The sequence below is a fragment of the Plecotus auritus genome, assembly GCF_963455305.1.
Source record: "Plecotus auritus genome assembly, chromosome: 4".
NCBI classification, from domain to species: domain Eukaryota; kingdom Metazoa; phylum Chordata; class Mammalia; order Chiroptera; family Vespertilionidae; genus Plecotus; species Plecotus auritus.
The window spans coordinates 55,472,361-55,486,241 of record NC_137775.1 but is presented as its reverse complement, the minus strand read 5'-3'; the positions used below and the strand labels follow the sequence as shown (position 1 = coordinate 55,486,241).

General features: G+C 38.4%; 1 protein-coding gene across 3 annotated transcripts in view; it reads right to left on the bottom strand.

Moving 5' to 3' along the window:
* The window catches only part of MDN1 (midasin AAA ATPase 1), a 163,912-nt gene that overhangs the window by 63,829 nt on the left and 86,202 nt on the right, over positions 1-13,881 (bottom strand). For all 3 annotated transcript variants that reach the window (XM_080666284.1, XM_080666285.1, XM_080666286.1), the window contains exons 47-58: positions 12,996-13,144; positions 12,269-12,480; positions 11,307-11,527; positions 10,340-10,453; positions 8,485-8,617; positions 7,311-7,426; positions 5,940-6,073; positions 2,745-2,902; positions 2,422-2,542; positions 1,853-2,063; positions 1,256-1,487; positions 795-921 (exon numbers count right to left, since the gene is read on the bottom strand). In XM_080666284.1, coding sequence (XP_080522410.1) covers positions 795-921; positions 1,256-1,487; positions 1,853-2,063; positions 2,422-2,542; positions 2,745-2,902; positions 5,940-6,073; positions 7,311-7,426; positions 8,485-8,617; positions 10,340-10,453; positions 11,307-11,527; positions 12,269-12,480; positions 12,996-13,144 — 1,928 coding nt within the window. The remainder of the gene's footprint in view (positions 1-794; positions 922-1,255; positions 1,488-1,852; positions 2,064-2,421; positions 2,543-2,744; positions 2,903-5,939; positions 6,074-7,310; positions 7,427-8,484; positions 8,618-10,339; positions 10,454-11,306; positions 11,528-12,268; positions 12,481-12,995; positions 13,145-13,881) is intronic.

Here is a 13,881-nt window from a genome sequence, read left to right as displayed (position 1 = left end):
ACATACCCAGGTTGCGGGTTTAATCCCTGGTGGGGGCATGTATATAAAGCAACCAATTGATGTTTCTCACATCAATGTTTCTCTCTCTCTCCTTCCCTTCTTCTCTCTCTAGAATCAATGAAAAACATATCCTCAGATGAGGATTAAAAACAAACAAAAACTAAAAAAAGATCTGCTTTGTAAGGTTGCATGAAAAAATATAAGTAAAATAAATCAAACAATTATAATTGATTCCCAACAGCAAAACAGATAAATAAAACATTATTTAAAATATTAAGATTGTACTAATGAAGTTGTATTAACTACAGTTTACCATTTTTCACATTCAATAGTTACTCTTGGGGGAAGAGTAAAACCCATCTCACAATGTATTTTTGAGAAACCAAATAAAAATAAGCAAATACTTTATCCTCTTTTAACTGGAAAATGGAATAGGATGATTCTGTGATTAGAGCTGAGAAATACCCAGGTAATTATTGCAAAAGAACATTAAAAATTCTCCCCCTTGAAGTTAACTCAGGTAAGAAACACGTAGTTTTGAGATTAAATAAAATGTTCTTCTGGACAAAAATCGTACACCTATGGATGACGACAGTGGGGTGGGGGGTAAGGGCAGAGGGTGGGGTGGGAACCAAGCGGAGGGGAGCTATGGGGGAAAAAAGAGGAACAATTGTAATAATCTGAACAATAAAGATTTATTAAATTTTAAAAAATGTTCTGCAACTAGTCTGTTATAGAAAAATCTAATCAGCTGATAGTGTAAAGGTTTATTTCTTTTTAATTTTGGTTTTTACCTTCTGATGATGCAGTAAGGACCAAAGGTCTCGAAGTTCTTGAGGAGCGACTGGTGTGTGCTTAAGACAAAATGTGATATGATGACTTATTTCCTCATCTATCTGGGGTTGCTGATTTTTACTGGACCTGTTCCAAAAATGAAGGCGAGAGGGTAGGCTGTGAACTATCGATGAATGGCTAGAAAACTGCTATGTACAGAAATATGAAAAACACTTCACTTGGAATACATTTACTTAAAAAACAAGCAAACAGTACTACTGGAAAAATAGCCAGCAACTTTTAAAGGTGGAGTGAAGACAAGCAAGAATCTTCAAGAAGTTGTGGCTTTCTAAATTGGCAACTGACCTCCCTCTGCTTCGGCAACTACTCCCCCTCAAGACAAGTCTGTGCTTTGTGTCACATGTAGGACGCATAGATTAATCTAACAAGAAAAGAAGTTCCCCCAAGGAAAATGGCTTACCTTCTCAGACAAGCCTGTGTCATAAAATCAGCTGTCACTTTGTACTGCCAAAGCACAGCCAGATACTCCATTGCAGGCCATAACTGAACACTCCTGGTGAGTTGAATTAAGGAGGTAAAGTCTGGCTGAGATGGGGTGGAAGCGTCATTGGGCTTGCGCTCCAGAAAACCAAGTGAAATTCCTTTGGCTTTTACTTCTAAACACTGAGCATTCACAAGATTCTTCAATTCATCTGGACAGAAGGACACATGTGGCATCATTGTACAGCAGTCAATCGTACAGGATCAGATTCCCAACAGCCAGTAATATGACTGTGAGCTTAACCAAAGTGCAGCTTAACCTGAGCTTGAGTGTTGTATTTGTGAAATGCTATTAATACCTGCAGAAGTCTAATGACAGAATTAAACAATGTACATAAACTTTAGCGCTATGCCTGACACTTATTTAATGGTAGTTATAGTATACCAATGGGGTGGGGGGAGGGCCGGGGAAGAGAAAGAAAAAAACCTTAGGGAAAAACTTAGAACTTATTGGCTGCAGGGTGGCAGACACACTCTTAGAGTTTCTGTCAGCAGGCCATATTGCAGAGTATGTTACCTGGGTTGATATCTTCCAGAATATTAGCTCTGAGGACCAACCCCCAGGCCTGTAGAAGACTTTTCTTTAATGTCCATTCAGAAGCAACCACTTGGAGCCGACTGATGTCTTCCAGCCATCCACTCTCCCCCATGGCAGCCATCCGCTCCCTGATGGCAAGGGCTTTGTTAAGAGTTTTCAGTTGTGAAAAACACTCCACCACCAGCTTCTTCTGAAACAATAAAACCCAGGGGAGCCTACTATAGAGAAGAAATGTGGTTCTCTTAAGCAACCTATTCATGTCTGAGAAAAGATTCAAACAATTTCCACACTGCTACAAAATATACAGTTTGCTTGTTCTGATGCTCTCAGAAGATTTTACTGTAATAAAGTTACTACCTAGCCTTAGTAGTCCCAAGAGTAAGTAAAATGATAACCTTTAACAAATCAGTTAATAGTGTTCATTGGCTACTTAACACTTAAAGTAAGCTTTGCAAGCAAGGAGGAGTCCAACTGAATGGCAGTTTCACGTTCCAAAAGAACTTCAGAAGAGGTCAAACCTTTGATTATTACATGATTCCAAGGTTTACCTTAAAAGGAAACGGTCGTCCCAGGAACTTCTGCAACTTCTTTATACCAGTGAAGCCACCAGTCGGGCTCCCCAAGCAATTCTGAATATGCTCTGAGACAGTCTGGACCTCTTTGTAATATCTTTAGAGAAGGAGAAAAAGGGCAGAGGGGAAGTAAGGAAAGGGGAACATGCTAGAGACATAATTTACATTTTATATATGATTTACATTCACTAGTAGACCAAGGGAATAATCCAAAGAAAAGTTTAAATTCTAAGCCATCTTCTCTTTAAAATCATCAATACTGTAGACATGGACATTATTACTCTAAACATGAGTCTTACTTGTCTTCATGGTTCATCAGGAGTTGGGGAATCTGACGGACCAAATGTTTTAAAACCCAGTGCCAGTGAAGGGCAAGCAAGGCCAGCCCTGGGGCATCCACTTTTACTGTGTCAGCCACAGTCCAAAACCGATCCCGCCACCGCAGAGAAGCCAAGATCTAAAAACAAAGGAAACCAAAACTGCTCACAAACATCTCCCAGAAAAGACAGAAGACATAGACTTCAATAACTAACCAATACTCAACACGTACACATGAAAGGTCTAATATTCCACTGGAATGTTTTTATGGACATTAAGGCAGTCAGAGAAGGCAAAAAATCTTTCCTCCTAGTACTTAAAAGTTCAGAGCTATATTACATTAGAGAAAACAGAATTACTGGGTCTTATGGTTAAGTGTACAGGTAATTTTATAAGAAACCACCAACTTGTCTTAAAAAGCAGCTGCACTAATTTTGTCTTCCAACCAACAGTATGGGCGAGTCCAAGCTGTTCCATTTCCTTGCTAATATTTGCTGCTGTTAGTGATTATAACTTTAGCCATTTTAGTGTGCGACACCTCACTATAGTTTCAATTTCCATTTCCTTGATAACTAATGATCTTGCAATTTTGCAAGTTCTTACTAGGCATCCTTATAATCTTCTGTGAAACATCTATTCAAAAAATCTTTCTCATTTTTTAAATTAGGCTGTCTTATTAGTTTGTTTATATAATTTATGTTTGATTTTTAAACACTTGCTCCCAGTGTTTCCATTTTCTTAAAGTTGTCTATTAAGAACAGAAGTGTTTGATTTTGATGAAACTTTTATAAACAATCTTCCAAAATCTTTTTCTATCCTAAGGTTATGAAGATTTTCTCCTATGTTTTCTTTTAGACAGTTCATAGTTTTGGCTTTAATATTAGGCTATGGTCCATTTTGAAGTAACTTTCGATATAATGTAAGATAGGGATAAAGGCTCATTTTTACTTTATTATATGAACATCTAGTTGTTCCATTTGTAGGATAGATTCTTTTTCTCAAGTAAATGACCTTTGCACATCTGGCAAAAACAATAACAACAAAATCTACTGACCATGCTAGCCAGTTGCTCAGTGGTTAGAGTTGTCAGCCTGTGGCCCGTGGACTGAAGGGTCACAGGTTTGATTCCAGTCAAGGACACATACCTCAGTTGCAGGCTCAATCCTCGGTCCCAGTCGGGGCACATGCAGGAGGCAATCAATCAATGTGTCTCTCTCACATCTATGTTTCTCTCTCTCTCTCTCTCTCTCTCTCTCTCTCTCTCTCAGTGTGTGTGTGTCTCCCCCTTCCTTCCACTTTCTCTAAAAATCAATGGGAAAAATATCCTCAGGTGAGGATTAACCCCCTCCGCCCCAAAAAAATAAAAATCAACTGACCACATATGTCAGGGTCCATTTCTGACAATACCCACTGTTTTCATTTATGTAGCTCTGAATGCAAATTAGGTAAATGTGAGTCCCCAACACTGCTCTTGCAAAAATGTATTTTTACAGTAAGTAATCTCAAGATTAGTGATTCCTTTTATGGTTTCCATGAAGTTAAAGCTATGTTAACAATAATGTCGCATTACTTGCCTCTTTCCCATGTTGACATTTATACTAATGATACTGAAAAAAAAAAAAAAAGGATAACAGATAAACTGTGACTGGGTAGCTGGCAAACACTGTATTGGAAAAGAATGAAGTGAATCTGTCAGGTCATGAAAAACAATTCAGAGTATATGCTGCCAGTGATAAAATTCAAGCTTTTAAGCAAAACCTAAAACTTTGAAAAACTAAGACCTTAGCAACTTCCTAATATTAAAAGATTTTTCCGATGAGGTTTGCAGTCATTTTTTTTTTTATGACTGTGACTTTATTTATATTGAAGAATGAAATATGTCAGCATTTGGAAGATCTGATAACTCAGTGAACAATATTTTCCAAATTACCAATACATCAGCTATAAATGCACACAAGGGTAAAAGTCTATCCAAAGTGCAAGCTAGGCCAATGGATTTTAATGTATAACAAGTTTAGTGACATTTTTTTGGATTCCATATTACAAGTAACCTTTATAAAACCACCACCTGTCAAGTTGTGGTATAGTATCAAAGAAAAATATTCACAATTATATGAAATGTCTATTTAGATACTCCTCCTTTTTTCAACCTCATAACTATGAATAAAGGCCAGTTTTTCAACCCAAAATAATATATTGCAAAAGAATGAATGCAGAAGCAGATGTGAGAATCCAGCTTTCTTTAGTGAAGCCAGAAATTAAAAAGACATACAGAAATGTAAAACAATACCACTCTTTCTCATTAATTTTTGTTTTGGAAAAGAGTTGATTTTTCATTTAAAATGTTATTCATGTTAACATTAAATGGATCTGTTACTGTGTTTTTAAACAGATAAATATTTTTTATATTTCTCAGATTTATATCTTAATAAATATTGATGTAACCATATAAACAAAAGTTCTTTTGGACCTTTAGTAACTTTTAAGACCACAAAGGAGTCTTGAGACCAAAGGGTTTAAGATCTGCTATTCTAGTTTAATGGAATTACTAGAATAATCCACATTCAAAACTCAATTGAATCCACATGTGACAGTGATGTTTAGAAGGCTTAATTAAAATGAAACTACAAACACCAAAGTACAGCAACACATACATTGATAAATAAGTAATAATACATACATTCAATGAAATTACTAGGCAATCTTAATGAACTCTTGACACACCAAACAATATGGATGCATCTTAAAATAACTATTTTGAATGAAAGTCATCAGAAAAAAAAGAGTATGTACTGCATAATTTCATTTATAGAAAATGCTATAGTACCACAAAGCAGAGCAATATATACCTGGTTGGGGTGGGGGCAGGGGACAGGAAGGGAATACAAAAGAACATGAGGGAAGTTTGAGGGTAATGGATATATGTTCACTATCTTGATTGCGGTAAGGGACTCATAGGTATATACATATATAATGGAACACTTTAAATACGTGCCATTTGTTATATGTCAATTATACCCCAATAAAGCTTTAAAATGTGTATATGTTTTAAAGTGTTAAGAACAATTAAATTTCTAAAATAATATTTGACATAACAATGAAGTTAGTCTCATTCCTAAGAATCTTTGTGCCAAGATAAATGTTGTTAGAATAAAAATAGGTACATTTTTCCTTACCTCATTGACACTGGCATCAGACACTATTCCCTGGGAGGACTGTACCCAGAGCAGGATCAGTGCATCACAAAGTTCAAAAAAAGCAGCAAGATTGACCACAATTTCATGGGGCAGGCTCTGATAGCTCTCTGGATCTTATAGTTAACATAAATAAAATAAAAACATCCCATCAGATTCAAATTAATCTCTGGACATTTTCAAAATCAGCTATAATATGAAATGTAATATTATCCCCAGTACAAAGGTCAATTTTGAAACTCTTCTTTGCCTACTATTATTAAACTTTGCAGATCATGCATGCATACCTATAGATGTTCACACTGTCTTCATGAAAAAAAAAAATTATAGAGTAATACATATTTTAAACAAGTATTCATTTAAATACAAAAGAAAAACTAAGTATATATATGTTTGAATGGACAGAGAGCACAGATATAAGAAGATAAAAACAAATGTACTATTAACAGTAACAGCTTTAAAAGCTGAATTCTGCAATGTTATGTTTCTACTAGAGGCCTGGGTCCCTCAGCCTGGCCTGCAGGATTAGGCTGAAACCGGCTCTCCAACATCCCCTGAGGGATCCTGGATTGCGAGAGGGAGCAGGCCAGGCCGAGGGACCCCACCTGTGCACAATCAGGGCCGGGGAGGGACACGGGAGGTTGGCCAGCCAGGGAGGGACCACAGGAGGGCTCCAGGGCGTGTCTGGCCCGTCTTGCTCAGTCCTGATCGGCAAGACCCCAGCAGCAAGCTAACCTACCGGTCGGAGCATCTGCCCCCTGGTGGTCAGCGCACACCATAGCGACTGGTCGACTGGTTGACTATCTGCTCCGTGGCGGTCACTGCACATCATAGTGAGTGGTTGAGCAGTCTTAGCATATCATTAGCATATTATGCTTTGATTGGTTGAACAGACGACCGGACACTTAGCATATTAGGCTTTTATTATATAGGATTTAGTTTGAATTTTCCCCAACAAGCATGGATATCTTTTCAATTTAAAAATAAAGTAGGAGGAAGAAAGAACCTATAACCAAATACTTATGAGCATGTACTTATTGAGCCAACAGACCTAGGTTTCAAGTTTTAACTCTTACTTGCTAGAGATGTGACCTTGAGCATCTCTGTGCCTCCCTTTCCCCTTTCAGAACATGAGGCCTACATAGCATACAGTTGTTATAAAAAGTAAAGGAAACCAAGGACATATTAAAAGCAGTCTATCACTAGTACTAAGTAAGGGAACATGTTTAAAATCAGGCCAGCAAATCAAAAGGAACCAATAAAATGGCAGCAGCTAATCAATATGTCTCTTAACTTCAGCAACATTTTGCAATCAGATGTGTAACTGAAGAATATGAAACGCAGTGTTCTTACCTTTATGGAATTCAAAGGACATTCTCAAAACACTATTTCTTAACTTTTTGCTACCAACAGGAGCCAGATTTGCTTCAGTAAAAATTCGTTTTTCCCGGTCAAGATATATGATTGTCCTGAAATGAGATTCAATAACATAACAAATTATTATTGATGAATAATACTTTTCAAATCACATCCTCTATCTGCTGAATCCTGAGAATCCTTGAAACATCAATGTTCTTCAACCTGACATCCTCTCCTGCCTCTACCAATTCTGGACTAGCGAAACAGGTGAGAGTGATGACAACAAAGTTGGTGGGAGGAGGGCAGATGGCTGGAAAAGGCTATGTCTAGGTACAAGGCCAGGCCTCATTCTGTTGCTCTGTTATGATCCCACAAAACTGTACTGGGACCTTAAGAACTGAGCATCATAAAATTAATCTGTGGTGTTAAAAGTCACCTGGGAAGGTTGAGGGGGAGTTACTAAACAAGGGTTCTCTGAGGTGCTAGCACTCATCACATGCATGAGTCCACTTTGGGAAAACTCATCAAAACCATACATACCCATTACGTGCACTTTTCTGTAATGCGCATTATACCTCCATTACAAAATTATTTTAAAGAATGTATTACACTGATGGCCAATTAAAAAAAACTGCTGGTCATTACATTAAAAGGTGAGGAAAGGCTAGCTTATATGCCAACTAGGCAAATTTATATGTGAGCATGAACGTAAGCATGCAGGTGCTATGTTACATCTCTAGCATTTGAGGAAATGAAATGATGAGAAAGATGACTAAGGAAAGGACATGTGAGAGAACAGGTTGATGAAAATAGAGGGAGCTACAGGGAATCATAACCAGAAAATAGTAGAAACACGACTATCCGATGATAAAGAATTAACAATAAAGTATATCCCACCATTAATACTTAGCTGGTGTTTCTCTTAGAGCACCCTATTTAATTATTAAGAACCTGCAAAAATTAAAGGAATTTTGACATCACAGTCAGAATTACTTCTCTGAGCACAAAGGAGAAGTGGTAATATACGAGGCAATCATGCCCATCACCAAGTAGGTATTAGGTTCAGAAGATTAAACAAACGTAAGACAGAGACTGAAGAAAGGTGTAATCTGAGAAGCCAGAGTGTACAGTGAGGCAAACAATGCCCAGAACAGCAGGCTTCACCTACTTGTTTGCAATGGACTCTAAAAGGGCAAAGAGCTGCTCAGACTGGTCCGTTTGTGGGTCAAAGTCCATCGAACTTCGAATGATGTCCAAAGCCTGCATATTCCATCGAGGGTCCAAAGGAATCACAAATTCTTCTGGTTAATAAAACAAAACAAAACAAAAAAAAGAATTTTGGCTTTAAACTCCTTGCCTGGCAAATTTCTGTTGAGAGCTTTCATTGTTTTAAGTTGACCACATTCAGTCCTGATAGGGAAGAGGTGGCACAGAGAAATGCTGGTTTCAACACATGATACTTGAAAAGTAGGGTTCAACAGCTTTTATGCTATTTCCTTTCTAAATGCAAAATTTCTACCAGTCCTGAAAACTCATTCCACTGTAGGATATAAAGGCAATCATTACTGAAACATAAACATTCCAACCAATGCATTCACTTGCTCAGATCCTACTACTGGTCAGAAAAATAATCCATGGGCTTAATTACCCAATCTTTTGCAATTAACCACAAGAAAACTAACATACATGGCAAAGAATGAATAAATACCTCCCATTATTTGCTTGAATAAGAAAACAAGGTTATTTCACCTAAAAGCCATTTCTTGTTGCTGCTGACACCTCACTGAGCAACTCTGGCTCAAACTTGGCACTTCTCTGTCAAGCAGCAGTGATCAGTCTCTAACTCCCCGCCCTCCCCCCAGAAGTTGTGAGAACCAGAGGGAGGGAGGTGAAGACAAAACAATGCAAACATTAACTTGAAGGTGGCTGCATAAGACAGGTCAGTTATTCAAATTTTAAAGACTTCCGCCATACAGTAGACGACAAATGCCAACTGTGTAAGGCACATCAAAGAAGATATCCATATCCCAAAATCCAGTAAGACTAGTCAATCCAGAGCTATACAGTTGAAAAGGAAGGTTCCAACAGTGGGCAAGTGGTGTATGCTAAAAAGGAAACCTGCTACTCTACTCTAGAACTATATTCTCAAAGACCAAAATTATTTCATAATTGGAAAACCACCACTTAGTTCAGCCATAACCTGACTACTTACAGTAGTTTTCTATCCCTTGATTGCTTCACAATCATTCACCTCATTACCTTTAGTATACATAGGGGAATTGGTTTAGCACAAAGGCATCATGCATACTTTTTTCTAAAGCAAATGGCTAATGGTATATATTTGGATCAACATCAAATGAAGATGAGGGTGAGAAATTAAAAACCTGTAGGTGAAAATGTCCCCTATTTTCCTTATTAATGCTTATGTTCAATCAACTTTATATTATTCTGCTCCAGTAAACAAGTCTTCTATCTCACCAGTTAATTAAAAACATTTTTTGAATACTTCATTTGATTAGAAAGCATGGATGGCTATTTCTTTCATCATTATGGTTTTATAACTTTTTATTGAAGGCTTTATAACTTTTATCAAGGGTTTATACTTCCTCAAGCAATTGATCCTTGTTTCCCCTTCAAGTCAAATAGCTTTCTAGTTTAAAAAAACCTTTCTGTTAACAGTACTAATAAGTAATAGAATGTTATAAGTAGATGGGACCCTATATATGTGAATTTAACTTCCATGTTTTCCAAACACAGGCAGTGAGTATGAATGATGGGACCCAAATCAACAAGCCAGCCTGTGGACAAGTTGGAACCAGAGCCATCTTCCAACTCCCATGTTCTTCCCACTTCACTGTGTATCATCCTTTTTCAGAAACTGAAGGATAAATGGCTGGTTTCAGACAAAGAAGTGGAATTTGCATCTGGATGCTCTAAGTGTTCTAAAAAATACCATGTTGCAGTGGTAGCTCTGACAGGTCTTTTCCCTGGGAACTCAATGGAAATCAAATCAGGTGCAGTACCTGTTATATTTGGTTGTAATATTTTGATGACATTACTGATCCCAGCTGAGAGAGAATTTGAGTAAAATTTCCTAAGAGATGCAGCACTGGCTTCCAAATGAATCTGTACTGACTCTGTGGAGGAAGGAGAAGCAAACTTTAGTATCTAAAGCAGGCTGTCCAACCAAACTTTCTGCACAATGATGAAAATGTTCTACAGCAGCCACTAGTCACCTGTTAAGTTAGCAACTGAAATGTGGTCAGTGCAACTAAGGGACTGGACTTTAGATTTTATTTCACCTTAATTAGTTCATGGTTACCTTACTGTGACCTGTGGCTAGCAGCTATCATACAGGAAGCATTTTTAGACAGATCACAATTACCACAATAGTATACACAATTATTGGCTTATCTATAAATTCTCATGGGGCAGAAAGGCTCATGTAATCTAATTACTTTAAACAACAAGTTCTACCAACAAATTCCATGTCCTGTACTTTACAACCCATGTGATGTTGTTACTGTTGCTTTTTCATCTTTTAGAATGAAAAAAGTACAAAGATGTTAAGCATGAGAACTTAGAGCACCTGGAATTAATAAATCTCTAGGGGAAATAAATTCACCAAAAGCAACACCTATCCCAGATAAAATGGTTGTGCAGCATTATTTATACAAAAAGCAGGATGTTCAAGAAAATAGAAAGTTACATAATATAGTACATTTTCCTGATGGATTTGACATAAAGGTGGACAGACCTTGAAATGCTAAGCATTACACAGGAAAAAAGTTTCTTTTGGGACATACCTAAGGGCAGATATGATTTTTAATTTAACAACTACACAAACAGTAATGCTAGAGTCACAAATTTCTTGCTATGCGATCTCCCCTACGTAAAGTAGCAGTGTAGTTAGAATAACACAGCTGCTAAGGCACTAAGACAGGAGAGGTGCAAATTCACTCATTATACAAATTAAGCTTTTCTACTCACCAAGCCCCTGTGGTATATTCTTGGCTAAATGGTAAAGCCACTTAACTCTGAGCATCCAATCTTGATTGGTTGCTCTTTCTATGAGCAATTTAACAGCCATGGCCAGAACTTCTGGTTCATCAATCCAAAAAGTATCCACTTCGACAGAACTAAATTTCAGGCTCTCGGGGTTGGGGGACTGCATAATTTTCTCTAAGTCTGGCAAGGTAAGAGGCTGAATCCTGAAATTCATTGGAATATTCAAAGTCAGTACTAGAATAAACTTTCATTTTACATTACAAAGAACCAGGAAAATAACTTTACAGATAACAGATCAAAGAGGTATTGGGGAAAAGATGAGTCCCCTCTGAAGAGGACAATTAAAAGATATACCGAATGAATCCTATATAATAAAGAGGTAATATGAAAAATTGACCCTCACGCCCTTGCACAAGATGGCCGCCCCCATGTGGTCAATGATGCCACCACAAGATGGCTGGCAGGGGAGGGTAGTTGTGGGCGATCAGGCCAGGAGGGGAGGGCAGTTGGGGGGAACCAGGCCTGCAGGGGAGGGCAGTTGGGGGCAATCGGGCTGGCAGAGGAGCAGTTAGGCATCAATCAGGCTGGCAGGGGAGTGGTTAGGGGGTGATCAGGCTGGCAGGCAGAAGCGGTTAGGGGCAATCAGGCAGGCAGACAGGCGAGCAGTTGGGAGCCAGCAGTCCCGGATTGTGAGAGGATATCTGATTAGATTGGGTGCAGGCTGGGCTGAGGGACACCCCTTCCCACACCCCCCACACCCCCAGTGCACAAATTTCATGCACCGGGCCTAACAAATAGAGAGTAATATCACAATGAACCTCTGACAGGTGGTAATAAATGGCCACATAACATTCTGGTCTAATATGTTGGATGACAAACATTACATAAAAAAACAACAACACAGTGAAGATGCCAGAGACACATGGGCTCAAGGCTCTGCTAACCTTGCCCAGCTGCTCGTTTTCATGCTCATCCTGTTGAGGCAATATGCTAAGATCTGTCCGTCACTTCGTACGATAGAGAGGTGAGAATCTTCCATAGCAAAGAGAGCTGAGGGCAGAGAATCTGGCCACAGCCCCACAGCAAGAATGGAGCTACCCCAGGTTTCATGTGCTCGCAGAGAAGAAATATGTTTCTCCAGTAAAGCTTGCACGAGCTGGTAGGAGATAAAAATGCATGGTGTATAGGCACCAACATATATGTCCTATCAAAAATGTACATTATAAGCTAACTGCTACGTTTTCTGATAAATTTCAAGCATGTAATATTCACATTTAACCTACTTTCCAGAAAAGTACCTGGATACAAGATCTCTACTAGAGAATAACTGCCATGGTCATTAAATTTATCATCAACAAAAAAGAATTTCCTTGCCGAAACCGGTTTGGCTCAGTGGATAGAGCGTCGGCCTGCGGACTGAAGGGTCCCGGGTTCGATTCCGGTCAAGGGCATGTACCTTGGTTGCGGGCACATCCCCAGTGGGGGGTGTGCAGGAGGCAGCTGATCGATGTTTCTCTCTCATCGATGTTTCTGGCTCTCTATCCCTCTCCCTTCCTCTCTGTAAAATATCAATAAAATATATTATAAAAAAAAAAAAAAAAAAGAATTTCCTTGTACTAAATAATGTAGAGTGTTATAATTTAGAAAGCAGTGTGAAACACTTCATGGTACCTTCTGGTTTGCTGGTGAGTGCTGGGAGCGGACATATGCTTCCCAGCATGCTTCAGAAAAGGCTCTGTCTAAACTCAGCCCTCGCTGCAGGTACTGCACAATGAGTAAGGCTGTCTGAATTAGAGTTGAAATAGATGATGTTGGAGAACCTATAAAGAAAAAATATTGCCATCTATGAGCAATAGATTCCGCGAAATCTCCAATGAAAATGGAGAAATTCCACCTTCACATCAAACTTCGTTTCACTCAAAGCTACCCAGATACTTATTTTAGAAATCCTTCTAAGTGGACTTTAGAGTCTCACTAGACAACATGGACTTGTGGCAACATTCTACAAGTGTGATAAAGCTGGTCATATATAACCTTCCTATTAAGTTGACACACAATGAAGGGGACAAAATGACCATGGCCTCATAAAGGACCATGTGCTTTGAAATCCAACAGATGTACTTTCAAATTCCAGCTGTCATTATTTACTATTTGGCTTTGATGAGTTACTCAACTTCTCTTAGCCTTATCTGTAAAATAGAAAGACATGCCTTGCAGAACTAATGTGAATACTAAAAAAGCAACCAACACTGAACCTAACACTTAGTAGTTATCCAATAAATAGGTTTCCATTTATTATTACTACTGTTAATGCTTTTTCTCGTACACTTGGAAGAAGTAACATCTGTCTATTTAAACAATTCAAATGATGATCCTGAAGAAATGAGAGACAAACTTCACAATCTCAGTGCCTGAAGCAGTATTCTTCAACATGTGGGCCTCTGATTGCATGCATCAGAATTACCTGGGAAACTTCTTTAAACTAATTCCTGTGCCTCACGCAGACCTGCTGTTAGGGGGAAGGAGATTACTGGAACATCTACATTTTTGTGGTAAT